The sequence below is a fragment of the Balearica regulorum genome, unplaced genomic scaffold (genome assembly GCF_011004875.1).
Source record: "Balearica regulorum gibbericeps isolate bBalReg1 unplaced genomic scaffold, bBalReg1.pri scaffold_88_arrow_ctg1, whole genome shotgun sequence".
Taxonomy (NCBI): Eukaryota; Metazoa; Chordata; class Aves; order Gruiformes; family Gruidae; genus Balearica; species Balearica regulorum.
In genome coordinates, this window is record NW_022679086.1 from 62,136 (window position 1) to 76,183 (window position 14,048).

The following is a 14,048-nucleotide window of genomic DNA, read 5'->3' on the forward strand; positions in this document are numbered from 1 at the left end:
CCGTAGCCCCACGGTACCGGCTGCCAGGGAAGACGCCCCCGCTAACTCCAGCCCTGACAAACACGCTGGCCTTGTGGAAGGGGAAGCAACAGGTTCCCAGAGTCGCCCTGAACTCAGCTCAGATCATCAACAATTCCAGTTTCACTGGGACAATTTCCACTGCCCGGTGCACTCGCTTCCTGACAGCCAAACCACACTCGGGCTGTAGCACGGTGCAAAGTCGTGCCCAGCAGTACGGCCGCAGCGGCTACTGATGAGAGCTTTCCCACTCCTCACCTGCTTCTGCAACTCAGCTAATCGACAACTGCAGCACGTGTGAGACTCCTCCTGTGAAGAAAACGCAAGGGTTTCTTTTTGGTCTCCAGTTTGGCCAGGGCCATGGTCTCTATTCGACGTCTATTAGGTGTGTCCTGGGGGGCTGCTGCCGCTGGGATTTGCCATTGTTCCTCTCTTTGGCCAGACCCTCCTCCCACCGAGTACAATGCTGTTCTCACCTGTCGAGAAGCAGGCACCTTGTGCTGGTCAGAGAGAGAAAAGCCGCACGCATCTGGCAGCGACCGACCTCTAGAGTATCTCTTCAGTCTCCTCCGCTCCCGTTCCACCTGCGTGTCGGATGGGAGAAAGGGTCACAGAAACCTGCTGCCACCAAACAAGGAGTAACAGCACCTCTGGACACCATGGCAAGGAGAGTTCTGCTCCGAGACTGTTCATGGCACCAGAGAAGGTTGGGGGCAAAAAGGACTCGACGTAGACTATGGAAGAGAAAGAGGAAGCAAGAGGAAACAGCTCCTGGCACAAGAGTGTCAAATGTGTCTGTATGGGGACACTGGGGCAAGAAGGGTGGTACCGGAGGGAACGTGCGTTTCTGAAGGCAATGGGGTGCCAGAAGAGAGAGAAAATACAAAAGCCAGTGTCTGCAGGGGAAAGTGGGAGAGGGAAGGCAACAAGCAGAGGACTCCAAAGTGCTGCCTGTGGAGGAAATGCGTTGTGTTCCAGAGGAGCGTGAGGCGCTGCAGAGGCAGCGAAAGCCTGCTTCACCTGCTCAAGAGTCCTCCTGAGCTCAGCATTGACTTGCTTCAGCTCCGTCTTCTCGACTTGCAGACGTTCCAGCCGCTGTGACAGGAGTCTCTTCTCCGAGAGCCAGGAGAGCTGCTCCCTTTCTGCAGTAGCCTGCTGGGTACACAGAGAGGAGATCGTGAGAGCCAGTGCCACAGAAAGCTTAGAAGGGCCAGAAGCAACACGTCGCGGAGAGTGACCAGACCCTGGAACGGACAGTGCTAAGCCCCTTCGTCTCCTCCTGCTCCACAGGCCAAAACAACACACTCTCTTCCTAGGGCGGCCCCTCCAGATCACCTTGGAGAAATCCACACAAATTTGCCCTCATGCGTTTTGGACTGCGGCACAACTACATCCTGAACGCGCAACAAAGCATCCTTTAACCTGATCAGGCGGCAGGACGAATTCCGTTCTTTTTAATACACTGGAAAAGCTGTACCTCAGCAATCTACATCTCTGAAAGCATCCTCTAAGCACCATCCGCGTAGCTGCTCTCCAGCCCTCGTTATAAAATTTGACTAAGTTTAGTACATTAGTTTGGTCAACGGTGCCCTTTCCTTTCCACGCCAAATCCTAACCACGACATGTTGGCTAAGCTTGCCTAGATAGGAGAGAACCAAGTAGCCATCCCCAGCTTTTGGCCTGGAGTTAATTTTAACAGCAAGCTCCGTAGTTCTGTCAGTAGTTCTGGGCTGGACAGAAAGCATTCCAGCAGGTGAATGGTCTCTGGCCGGAGCTACACAGACAGGCAAGCCTGCTGGCTGCAGCCATAGTTTCTGTGGCCAAGCCGGTCATAGATTGATGGGAACATAAATTCCCATATCTTGATGGGAACCATCGTTAGAATCCTTCATAGACATTTTAGTTGACTGATGATCAGTCACGCTGCCTACCTGATGACGAAACCGGTCCGTGTCCCTCTCTGAAACCATACTCTGCAGGACGGCTATTTCTCCCCTCAGAGTCCCATTGGCCATTTCACTCTTGGTCAGGGCGAGAGTCAGTGCTTGTGCCCTCTCTTTCCAGTTGACTTCTCCGCTTTCAGTCTGCTTCCAAATAGCAATCACATGCTCCAATTCTTCCCCCTTTGCTTTCCGCTCATCTTCCAGTTGTTGGGTTAGCTCCTTCTGCCTTTGCAAGGAACGGTCTCTCTCCTGGAGCACCCTCCTCTGCTCAGCTTCCTCTCCCTCCCATTTCTGGAGTTTCTGGATTTGTTTCTGTAGGGTCTCCCCGTCATCTTTCCATCGCAAAGCTGACGTTAATTGTTTCAGGAGTTCGCTCTGCCGCCTAAGCTCTTCTTCTCTCCCTGACAGAGTCTTCTCGAAATACCTGACTCTGTCTCTCTGGTACTCGATCTCTTCATCCTTCCTTGCCAGAGTCTGCTGAACGTGCTGGAGATCTTCCCAAAGAGCTCTTATTTCCTCTTCTAACTCTTCTTTGCTCACCTTGAGCCTTGGTCTCAAGCCTAGAGGTAGCCTCCTCCAGAACCCCTATCTTTCTTCCTCTTCCTTTCAGAGTCAGTTTTGTCCCTTGAAGATTTGTTTGCTCAGCTCTCGGCTTTTCCTCCTGTTCCTTGCGTGCCTCACGTGGCTTTCTAAGGGATACAATTTCTTGCTCCTTCTCCTTTAGGGCCGCTTCCAGATGCTGCAGAATTCCCTTCTGCTCTCCAGAGTCTTGGTCTGCTTTTTGGAAGGTCGCAATCAGTTCCTTCTGAGATTCAGTCATGAAATCCTTTTCTTTCTGTATTGCCGTAGCGTATTCTAAGTCTCTGCGTAAGACCTTCAGCTGTTCTTCTGGTTTTTCCTCGTAGCTCCTTGTTTGCTGCTTTTGGGTGGCTATGAGTCTGTCCTCTTCTTTTAAGGTTTCTAAGGCCTGCTCCAGTTGGTCACGGACAGGCCTTAACTGCATTTCCATGACTTCTTCAGCTTCCTGGATTTGCTTTTCTTGTGACTCAAGCTCTTGATCTTTTTGAGACAAAGCAAGTGTCATCTTTTCTACTTTACCGTGAAGCTCTTGCAGGTACCCCTCTTGCTGTTCCTTGTACTGCTGCAAGAGTCTTCACTGATGCCTTTGAGAATCACACTCGCTCTCTCTGTCCTTAAGAGCTGCCCTCAGGTGTTCGAGGCTTGCGTGCAGAGATTTCACCTGTTCTCTCTCCCTTTCCGGTTCTTGGATCTGCTGAGTCAGAGACATAAGCTCCCAGTTTCTCTCCTCCAAGGTTCCTTTCAGATGATCACGATCCACCCGCAGATTTCTCACTTGTGATGCACCGTCTTGTTCTAGAATCGCTATTTTCCCCTCCTGGAATTTGATCTCCCGGTCTCTCTCTTCCAGCTCTTTGCTCATCTTGCTGACAGCAGTCCTCTGCATTTCTCGCTGCTTCTCCAGCTCCCGTATCCGTTCTTGCTGGGATTCCATCTTCTGGTTTTTCTCTGTTATGTCCTTAATAACCTGATCGAGAGTAGTTTTCTGCATTTCTTGCTGGTCTTCCGCCGTTCTCACCTCTTCCTGGTACAACTTCATTTCTCCCTCCCTCTCTGACAGGATGGCAGTCAGATGAGTGAGAGTCTCCTGCAAAGCTTTTCCCTGTGCTGCGTCTTTCTGGAGCGCCTGCATTTTCTCCCACTGCGTTTCCACTTCCTCGGTTTTCATGTTCAAGACAGACAATGCAGTCGGAAGTTCTTGTTCGAGGCAGTGATTCGTATCCGTTGCTGTATTTGCTCAGGTTTCAGAGGCTGTGGCTGATTCCTGAAGAAGTTTTATCTCCCGTACCAGTTTTGCTTTAACTGCTTGCAGCCTGTCCCGTTCATGTTGCAAAACAGCGAGGAAAAGATTCAATAATTCCATCCATATAGGTCTGGTTTTCGTAGGAGCTTGGAAGTCCTGCTCCAGTGGCAGTCAAGGGCTGCCCCCCCTCCCCCTGCCTCTCGGGATGTTGTAGACCTTCCCTGCGCCACCCTTTTGGTTGCCTCTTTCCCAGCTTACTCAGCCAGTCCCATCTTCCTTTTTGCCCTTCTCTGAGCCTCTTCTAGCTCTAGCGTGTTCTTTTGGGGAGGAGCTGCCAGAACTGCAGCCAGGATCTAAAGTCCAGACCAGGCATGATTTAGGCAGTGCCATGATGATGTTGTCTCTGCTAGGGAGGAAGGCAAGAGAGAACAACCCCAACATGGGATTTCCATTTGGGTTGGGGGGGCTTGGGGGGGGGTTTTGGGCCTCTACTGTGTAGAGTTTTCATGGTACCACCCTCTGGAACCCCGCTGTCCCCTCTAGAAGGAGGAATGGTCAGGTGACAGTCTGGCATTCCCACTGTTGGAAATCGGGACTAGATTTCCCCTGGCAGGCATTCCTATGGATCCGGATCAGCACTTTTGTTTCTCAAATGTCTCTCTTTTTCCCCCACTGTCTGCTCTCAGATGGGCCATGTTGAACAGCTTCCTATCATTAGCTAACTCTGCCTCCTCACCCCTTTTTCCAGATCCAGATATTTGGAAATCTAAATATGGATTTGGACACCAATAATCGCCCAAACCATGCAATGTAAATAGAGACAAGTTTGAAAATTCCTTTGACTACAGGTTCAAGGGCAGAAATCATCAGCACTGAGGAAAACAGACACCCTGAATCATAACTGACTTTTATATGACTACAGCATCTTTCCCTGCTTATTCAGAAGAACGCAACTGGAAAAGGTAAACCAGAAAACAACCGCTGGTATAAATGACACTCTTCTGCTCCCGTAGTGGTCTCTCCACATAGTTTGTGCTATCGGTCATCTTAACGACCTCTCCTTTCTGGACTGTCCGCTCCTACCCCTGCTAACTCAGCTACATGGCCTGGCAGGAGAGCAAACGTCTGGGAAACAAGGAATGATGAGTGGAAGGAAGCGGGAAGTGAGGGAAACTTGGTCAGCATTTGCGTACTCTGCATCTGCTCAGATTTGGACTGAATCGGTACAAGACCACCCAAAATCAGCTCTCCACCGGAAAAAGTTGCTCCTTAGAATTATTAACAGAAGGCCAAAAAACAGGTAAGAAATGGCCCTTTGCAGTATCTGCCAGCCTCACCACGACATCCTTTCTTTGCTTCTCAGTGCTCTCGAGTTTCCTCTCCAAAGACGCCAGCTCTTGCTGCAGACGCGTGGCCTCCTCCTTTAGAGACTCTTTGGAGGCTGCTAGCTGAGATGTCAACTCTTCCACCTCAGGTAAAACATAACGAAGCAGTCAAAGACTATGGCTTGTCACTGTCAGCCGTATCATGTACCGTGAGGAAAGAACAACTTGAAATTTCACCCTGTCACGACAGTACCAGATTCACAATGGATACAGCCAACTTGTTTAAAAAGCTCAGTGGGTCACCACGTTCATCTGAAAAACCACCTTAAAAACCAAGACCAGCAGAAATCCAGTCTGATGATTGCTGGCAAACAGGCAAAAGGACTAGCCCATCTGTCCATTCAGCTGGCCGGTAAGTCTCCTCCAGACCAGCTGAGATGGAGACCACAGTATGATGGCAGTCAGAGGGACTACCCTACCAGCCTGCTGCTCTGCAATGGAAAGGCAAGAAGTGGAGAGGCACTTCACCTGTTTGATGACTGGAGCAGCTATGGCCGTTTCAGTCACCTGTTTTTGTAGAGCATCCCTCTGCTGAAGAAGGCTATTCATTTCCTCCGTGACGGTTTGCATTTCTTCCTTGTGCCTATTCTCCACGGCCTTGATCTTACTCTGACTTTCCTGCAGTTCTGCCTGCAGCTTGTCCGTGATGTTCTGTAAACACAAATGGAGAGCAAGCTACTGGGACCTGCCATCAGGTCCAGCTTTTTTCTCCTTCTCTCTCAAAATCACACTCATTCAGCCACTTCTTTCTGCTTTTCTACCCAGCTCTGCTTCCGCTGTAACCCTGCCTTGCTGTTGCTGATCTCTGGCGCTTACCAGGCTCTGTGCTGCTTTCAGTGCCTGCAGTAGGCCTTGCCTCCCCAGGCGCAGGGCTTGTCTTTTATTCCCTTCTTCCTGCCCTTCCCTCTGTTTCCTGGCTCTCTCAGCTTCTCTCAGCTTATGTCCAATTGCCAACGGCCTGCTCCTTCAGCCCACCCTACCAGTCAGACTCACCTGCCCATTCTCTCGCTGCTCTTCCACCTCCTGCCTGAGCTGCTCCAGCTGCTGGCAGGCTTCTCTTAGCTCTCCCTGAGTTTGGAGCAGCGTCTCTAGGAAAGCATTCTTCTTCTCACGCTCCTGTTCTAGCAGGGCCTGCACAGAAATAAAGAGAAGATGGCTTTAAACTTCCCATACAAAACATGTGTGGTAAGACTCAGGGAGTGACGGGCTCCCACGTTCTCGAAGCACTATGCTGCTGGTCTCCTGGGTCATTATCTGCCCCCTTGGAGGCACAGGTTCCGAAGTGAGATTGGCAGCATAAACGTGGTCCATCCACGGTCCATCTGTGATTGACTCTCCAACAAACTCTTAGTCACCTAACAGGAAAATGCGTGGCATTTCCACGGTGTCCAGAGAAGCACTGCCAATAAGGAGCCCAGAAGAGTAAAAAGCAGTGGCTTTGTGCCCTCCATAACTCATGTCCTACCAAGGAACTTAAAAGGAGGGTCAGCAGGTGGACGAAAAGGAGACGTTACCTTCCCCTCTCTGGTGGCTGCCTGTTCCCTAGCACCTCTCTCCTCGTCCTCGGGTTTTCTCGCTATTCTCAGAGTCTCTATTTTCAAAGCCCAACTCCATTCTGGTCAATGAAAAGACGCAGATGGACTGCAGAGTGAGAAAGAGGCCACTACCCCGACGCCCTAGCCACAAGACAGGCCACGAACTCAAGCCCCAGGAACGAGGGGCCTGTTCCATACGCTTTAAGCCCAAAGACAAGACCTCTGCCAACCGTGAAAGGACAGAAACAAAGGAACAAAGCTCCCGTGACTGCAGTTGGCGGCAATGTTAGGAGTCTCCTTCACGGCAGACGGGAGTCTGCTAAGATCCTGCCCCTGGGCTGCCAGGCTTTGCGTGGGGACCACCCAACCTTCTGTTGAACTCGTCTTACGCCCACACTGAATCTGTGGCTGCACCTACCGTCCCAGCACAGTCCGCTGGGTCTTCACGGGCCTTCAAGTACAAGCCCTTGGCTCTGCTGCCTGGCCGCAACGGGCGGCCTGCGGCAGGTGGTTGCTGCCATTTCAGGCAGCCACGCTCAGGCTATTACCCTTCTAAAGCCAGCCCACAAAGCTTGCTGGAAGAATTCAAAAGCATACTGTTTCCTACCAGGTCTTGCAGGAGCTTGTTCATTTCCGCTTCATGATCAGTTTGCCGAAGTCTGAGGCTAGTCTCATACTGCCGTTCTGTCCACAAGAGCCGTTGTGCCATGTGCTCCCGTTCCTGCCTCCTTAGAGATCTCTCCGCTTCCAGCTCACATTGAAGGCACTTCACTTCCCCTGCAAACACGGCAAACGGCAAGATTCAGGGCCTGCGCAGACAGTGGTTCTGACTTCACTAACCTCAAGCCATTTGACTTGCAGCGTAGGAGGGATCTGTGTCCAGCTCCTTCACTCCTCAGAAGCACTGCGGACAGACAGCTGTTTTTATACCATCTTCCCCAGGCAGGGGGATCACCAGAAACAAAGCACACGAGGCTCTCACCTTGGATCACCTCCTTGGCCTGCGCGACTGTGTGAAGCTGGATTTCAAGCTGACTCCGGGAGCTCTCCAGCTGAGATGAGTGCTGCTGAGCCTCAAACAGGCTGGATTCCAGGGTCTCCTTCACTGACCTGCAAGTTGAGAATACGGAGAGGAGTGAGTTGCTTGCTCCTGACACCCACGGGCAGTTATTCCAGCAAGAAGCGGTTCAAGATCCCCACCCCTGAGCACGGTTGCATGGAAAGGGGTATACAGAAAGCCTGCTTCTGCCATTTAGAACAGCAATGCAGGCCCCTCCGAGGGAATGCCCAGGCTTTACGGATGACCTAGCGTAACTCAGAAAGCCCAGCCGAATTTGATCTCAACGGCCGACTCTTACATTGCTGGTGTCTGATCTATGACACACGGGTAGCTGTGCCCACAAAGTCTGTGCCAGCCAAAGCCCAGCCTCTGCTCACAGCCCTCCTCCTCTCATCTGCACTTCCAAGTTGCTCTGCAGGGGGACAGCATCAGACTATTTCCCTGGCTGACTTGTGACGTTTTAATGCTGCTTGCAGTGCAGGTATAGGTAGGTCATTTTCCAGACTCCCTGCCTTCAAAGACAGACATCAGACGGCGTAGTAAAATCTCATGCTTGCAGCAGCATTTGTAAGAAACCTCAACTAGATGTTATCAGAACAAGGACTACCTGAAAGGAGAGGCAGCTATCCTGCAGTTTAAACTGTTCCAAGTTCAAGAGAAAAACTTGCTACTTTTCTTTAAGCCTTGCTAACTTAGTAGTTGCCTACAATGCCTTGGCAAATTTTTCAACAGAAATTTCCCTCCTACCAGGCGTCACGACATATGAATATATCAATGACATACTGATAGGAGGAGAAAACTCAGAGGAAGTCAGGCATACCATGAAAGATGTACAAAAAAATTTCATAGACTTTTCTCCATCCACGTGTCAGGGATCTGCACATGAGGTTAAGTTCCTGGGAGTCTGGTGGATCAGAGGATCTGCTTCTGTTCCCCTGGACACCCTGGGAAAAAAAAGGGCATGGGCAGAATCGATCCAGCACAAAGGAGTTAACAGCAAGTTCTGGGAAATACAGGCTATTGGCACAAACATATCCCTGGTTTTTCTACTGTTGCCCATCCCTTATACAATCTACTCAGAAAAGGTAAGTCATGAGAATAGACTAAACAGCATGAGATCATGTTAGAATGGTTCATAAGAGAATTGAGGCTATTCCAACAGCTAGGCCCTTACACCTGACTGACCCTATCCACATGGAGTAGAGATTCAGTGAACACGGTTCCCATTGCATTCTATGGCAAGAAGGACCGCAAGGACCAGGGACACCTCTAGAGTCAGTTTTATAGGCAAAACTCTGAGTGGAATTATAAGGCTGTGGCACTGGAAGGTGGCAGAGGAGGTATGCAAGTAGGGGAGCTTAGGGCAGTCCTACCAGCCACATGACATGGTACCAGCCATATCTATACCGACTCATATGCTGTTTTTAAGGGAGCCACAGAGTGGGTAAGCCACTGGGCAGCCAATGACTGGCAGGTAAATAGAGTCCCAGTCTGGCAAACCAACAGCTGGAAACAATTGCTAGAAGTAGTAGAACAAAGGGTGTCGCATATTGGATGGCTTTTCAGCTTCTACCAATGCCCACTTTAATCAACAAGTTGATAGCCTCACATGACTACAAAAAATTGATGATGTGGATGATGACCACGCAATGGGAATGCTTCCTCTAATGGTTGCACATAAAACGAAGCCACACTAGGTGAGACGATTTGTATCGGGGAAGGTATAGCCTGAGGATGGCCCATGTCAGTAAAGCTGTATGAAAAGGTGGTGACCGCCTGTTCAAAATGTCATTTGCAGGACTATGCTGGGACAGTAGATTTTCCTGGTTCTACCCAGCTGTCAGCTAAGCACTGCACAGCCACTCACTCCCTCCCCTCCAACGGGATGGGGGAGAGAATCAGAAGAGTGAAAGGGAGAAACGTCGTGGGTTGAGGTAAAGACAGTTTAATAGGTAAAGCAAAAGCTGTGCGTGCAATCAAAGCAAAACAAGGAATTCATTCACCACTTCCCATGGCAGGCAGCTGTTAGCCATCTCCAGGAAAGCAGGGCTCTGTCACACGTAACGGTGACTTGGGAAGACAAACGCCATCATTTCAAATGTCCTTTTCTCCTGTCGCTGCGGTCCCCCCCTTCTCGCCCCACCCCAGACTCTGGTGTCGGGGACCGTTGCCTCCCGCTCCTGCTCTCCCAGGCGCTACAGGGAGCGCTTTTGGCCCCCAACGTTCTACGGGGCCGTTAACAGTCTCTGAGCAGAAGTCGCTGGAGCAAACGGCTGCCGGGGTGGCCTCTCCCCCGCGGCAGCACCGCAGCCCGGCGCGGCACCCTCAGCGCGAAGCGAATCGCTGCCACAGAGCGGCCCCGAGCGAGCCCGGCCTGTCAGGCGGCGGAGCCCCGCGGGCGGCGGGCCCGGCTGGCGAGCGGGGGCATGGCGGCGTGGAGCCAGGCCTCCCTGCAGCGCCGGCTGCAGAGCTCGCTAGAGGCACAGCAGCGCCAAGCGGTGCTGGTGCGGAAGCTGCAGGCGAAGGTAAGGAGCGGGGGCACCTGCCCGGGGGGGAGCTGCCCGGGGACGGGCCGCGGTGGCGGGGCCGGGGTGCCCGGGCAGCCCGCGCCGTGCTTAGAGGGGACTGGGCGGCGGCGGCGATCTCGGGGGGCGAACGCGCGGCCCCAACGGGGCCGTCCCCGGGGCTGCTGTGGGCGGGACGGCGCCGAGCCCGGAGCTCGGGGGAGGCCCCGGGAGCCGCCCTGCTCCGCCCGGCCTGCTGGGCGCCGTCACCCCCCCCCCTCCCCGGAGCCGCTCGTCAGGTCTCTCCCGTCCTTAACTAAAGATGCCGGGCTTGCCAACGCCTTTGTTTGGCCAGGTGAGCAGGGGGCTGTCCCAGAGGTAGGAGTCGAGCCGGCGGCGGTGGTTTCGCGCGGCCCCGGACAGAAGCAGGCAGCTCTGGCCTGGTTGGCCCGGGGTGCAGGAGCGCCGGCAGCGAGGAGGGTGCCGGCCCCGGGCGGAGGGTCGGGGCAGTGTCCAACGGTGGTCACGGCGCGGCTGGAAGCTCCTCCTGCTTTCCTTGCCCGTGCTTGTCTTCTGCAGCTGAACAGACACCCGCGTTCTGCAGCGGCTGCGCAGGGCTGTGGTCAGAACTGGCTTGACTTGCTATTTAGTGAAATGCAACTTGCAAAACTCATTTCTCTAACTTCAAGGACCTGCTGGACCTTGAGCCCGTTGGAAGGACGGATCTGGGGGACGTAGTGGCCATAGGCCAGGCACGGCTCTCTAAGGTGCTCTCGTCATTCTGTTTGCCACCTCTGTCTTAGGATGAGCAGATAGCAGTGCGTGTAAAAGACACCCTGTCTCCTGTCTTCTTTAATCTTAGATAGGGTGAAGCTTCCCTATGTCGTAACGACTTCTTGTTGACGGGATCGGCAGCCCTGTGAAATGTGCTCTGCTTGGGCTGTCAAGACCTGCCGAAAAGTGAATGCAGGAGGGGCCGCGTCTGCTACAAGCCACATTTGCTCACCTTGGTTCTGTGTGCCCATCTAGGTACTGCAGTACCGGACTCGGTGTCGAGAGTTGGAGCAGCAAGTGCAAGCAGGAGGGGTGAGTGTGCAGGTTGCTAACTAACGATAGTGGACCTAGCATTCGCTGCCAGCAGGCAAAAAGCTCCCCAGAGCAATGGCAGAGGGAAACAAGAGTTTACTTACTGCCTGAGGCTTTAAAGAAGCGCTGTAAGGCTGCCCGGCCATCTTTTGTCCAGCTGCCGTTCTTAGAGCAGCCAGTAATCCCAGAAATGCCGGCCCGGACAACCCGATCAAGAAGGTTTGTAACGTTATGAAAGAGTGCTTTATTGCTGGAGTAAGGTTTGTCCTAGGTCTCGGGAGAGGGCTCTACTGCCTGTTAGGTTCTGTGGCTGCCTCTGACAAAGACTTGGTTGAAACATGGCGTGTTGGAAGGCAAGAATGCTGGCATTCAACATACAGAGCTGGCTCTGTGCTTTTCTTTCTGCTTCACGGCCAAAGTCAACCTAGGAAACGAAGGGTAGGAGAGTACTCCCAGGCTTCAAGTCTAAGTGAGCACTGGCGGTCATGAGCTGAGGATACTTAGCTGTGAGAGTGCAACGGCGGGAGACTGAGGAGAGCTGCTCACACTGAGTAACACCCTTCCCCTCCCTTCCTCTCCCTAGTCATGACACTGTTAAGCCTGGAAGAAGCCATGAGCTCCTGAGATACCAAAGAAATGGAGGGGAAAGCTGTGGATGCTAACAGTAGTGAAGGGTCCACAAGAATTTGACTCAGCATTTCCTTTCTTCTTAAGGGATCCCTTCCAGGCAGGTGGGAAGCCAGAGAAGCCCGCAGCTGGGAGAAAGCACTGCTTCAGTTGGAAGAGGAGCATCAAAGGTAAAAGGAAGAAGTGTTACCTCACACGTGGTATCCTGGATGCTCGTGGAAGCGAGGGAAGACCTGTCAGCGCTACCTGGTCTCCCCAAGGGAAGGCAGTCGGGCAAGCCGTTTGGAAAGGAGAAAGGTCCACAATCTGTTCTGTGCCGCAGGAATAGTGGTGTGTGCTGAATGGCTCTGTTTGGAGCGGGGGGTTGTTCTGGGTGACCTCCAAAGGTCCCTTTGCAGCCTAAATTATTCTGTGTCTCAGTCGGTGAGCTGCTCAGCAGAGCCTGGGTTTAGGTTGAGAATCAAGCCCCGACATGCTGAGCATTCTGTGGCGCAGGAGTTGTCGTCTTTGGGTTCGCCTGAATAGCATATCCTGCGCTTGGCTCAGAGCCTTCCAGTAGAGGACTTGGCACCACAGGCATCTTCTGCCACATTGCTTTCCCTGCTTTTCTTTTTTTTTTTTCCTTGGCCCCAGAGATAAATGGTGTGTGGTGTAAAAGGCACCTGTGTGCTGTGTTACGTATGTGGCAAGCTAAGGTGGGAGAAGCCCAGCTCCTGTTTTGATCCAGAAACTGAGTTCTGTGCTTGTTCGCGGGGCAGCGGTTCTCTCCATTTAGTTCATGAATTTAGTTTCCTGGGTGGGATATTAGCCTGTGGTCCCAAAGTCATTAAGCTGCAGTGCCTGACCTCTCAGCTCTCCGTTGAAAGTTGCACATCAAGCTGTTTCTCCTCTGTGTATGGCGCTGTCTTTGTGGTGTGCAGTTTACTGGATCAAGAAGGTGGGGTCTTTGCTACAGGCCTTACACAGTGTATAGGACGAGGACAGGGAGAGGCTGAATGAGAAGGTGAGGGCAGCGCTGGGTACAACATGAGTTTGCCATAGCAGGGAGATCTTTCTTAATCCTAGAAAGCACTTTTACTGCCCCTCAGTTTGACAACCAAGTCAGCACTGAAGGAGCTGGAAAAGCACGGGGATGCTGCTTGTGGATAGCAGTTGTGCCGTGACCTCATCGCTGTTTCTGCTTTGCCAAGGTGTGAGACTCTGGCCGAAGTGAACGCTGTCCTGCAGGAGCACCTAGGTAAAGCGACTGAGGTTAATTCAGCCCTCAAGGAAGACGTTGGGAAACTGACGGCGGATTGGATGAGGGCCCGGGAGGAGCTGGAATTGAAGGCGAGCGAATGGCGCAATGAACGTGAGGTAAGGGTAGGCTATGGGAATGTCAGACGTGATGCCCGAGTGGAATGGGAAGGCATTTTATTTCTGGCATGGAGGACTTGCTGTGTGAAAGTTGTGACTGCCTTGAGGATGTCTTGGTGTTGCCTGGCCGAAGACAGGGGTGTGAGATGGAGGAGGGTCAGCAAATCGTGGTGCTGGAAGACGCCCCCCGGCTGTGAGCATACTGCTCAGTCTTCAAGGCAAATGCTTGCTGCTGCTGGACGCCGTAGGGCAGTCAGATGTGAGCGCTCGTCCTTTTAGTAGTTCCTAAATCTCTGTCGACAGCAGTGGAGACCCAAGAGGTCTGTGTCTTTTCACATTCAGAGCGGCCAACAGAAGAACAAGACAGGCCTCCCTTACCAAGAGCGTGTTGCAAGCAAATGTGACCCTGGTCTTGGAGGGGCTTGTTTTTGTCTTCCTCCACCAAGACTGTTAGACACCTCTGCAAGGCGAGATGACAAATCATGATCGGTTTGCTTTGCCGATACCCACTCCTGCGGGAGAAGCGTGCGTGTTCCCTTCCTTGAGGTCAGGTGACAGGTCTGCTGGGGATGCTTCTGTGGTGCCTCTTCAGCCCTTGATGCCCCTGTTGGAATTGTTATGAAAGGAGACCCGGTGATGGTGGTTGTACTCTCTCCTATCTGCAAGACTTGCACAGTGACGGCGAAGGCTGAATTGGCATTTCTTTTTGTCT

The 14,048-nt window shown here is 52.5% G+C and overlaps 1 protein-coding gene and 1 pseudogene across 3 annotated transcripts; one reads left to right on the forward strand and one right to left on the reverse strand.

The window, feature by feature from the left end:
- Nucleotides 1-14: 14 nt before the first annotated feature.
- On the reverse strand, nt 15-3,903 carry LOC142599834 (uncharacterized; annotated as a pseudogene).
- A 6,003-nt stretch (nt 3,904-9,906) lies between these two features.
- Nucleotides 9,907-13,967, forward strand: LOC142599839 (uncharacterized). 3 transcript variants are annotated; one of them, XR_012833267.1, is made up of 4 exons: nt 9,907-10,288; nt 11,130-11,353; nt 12,068-12,150; nt 13,171-13,965. XR_012833267.1 is itself a non-coding variant. In XM_075741589.1 (4 exons), the coding sequence occupies exons 1-4, from the start codon at nt 10,190-10,192 to the stop codon at nt 13,613-13,615; spliced, it is 684 nt and encodes a 227-aa protein (XP_075597704.1). In that variant the 5' UTR covers nt 9,907-10,189; the 3' UTR covers nt 13,616-13,965. The 3 variants fall into 3 exon arrangements, 2 of the variants coding, with proteins under 2 accessions (XP_075597704.1, XP_075597705.1); XM_075741589.1 differs by having other exon boundaries at nt 11,297-11,353; XM_075741590.1 differs by lacking the exon at nt 9,907-10,288 and adding an exon at nt 10,338-10,622 and having other exon boundaries at nt 11,297-11,353; nt 13,171-13,967.
- The last annotated feature ends 81 nt before the right edge of the window (nt 13,968-14,048 follow it).

Excerpts from the sequence above, each read along its gene's own strand:
- LOC142599839 (XM_075741589.1), top strand. The coding sequence starts at position 10,190 with ATGGCGGCGTGGAGCCAGGCCTCCCTGCAGCGCCGGCTGCAGAGCTCG. Across the intron at positions 11,354-12,067 it reads AGCAAGTGCAAGCAGGAGGG|GGATCCCTTCCAGGCAGGTG; the intron begins GTGAGTGTGCAG and ends TTTCTTCTTAAG. Across the intron at positions 12,151-13,170 it reads TTGGAAGAGGAGCATCAAAG|GTGTGAGACTCTGGCCGAAG; the intron begins GTAAAAGGAAGA and ends TGCTTTGCCAAG.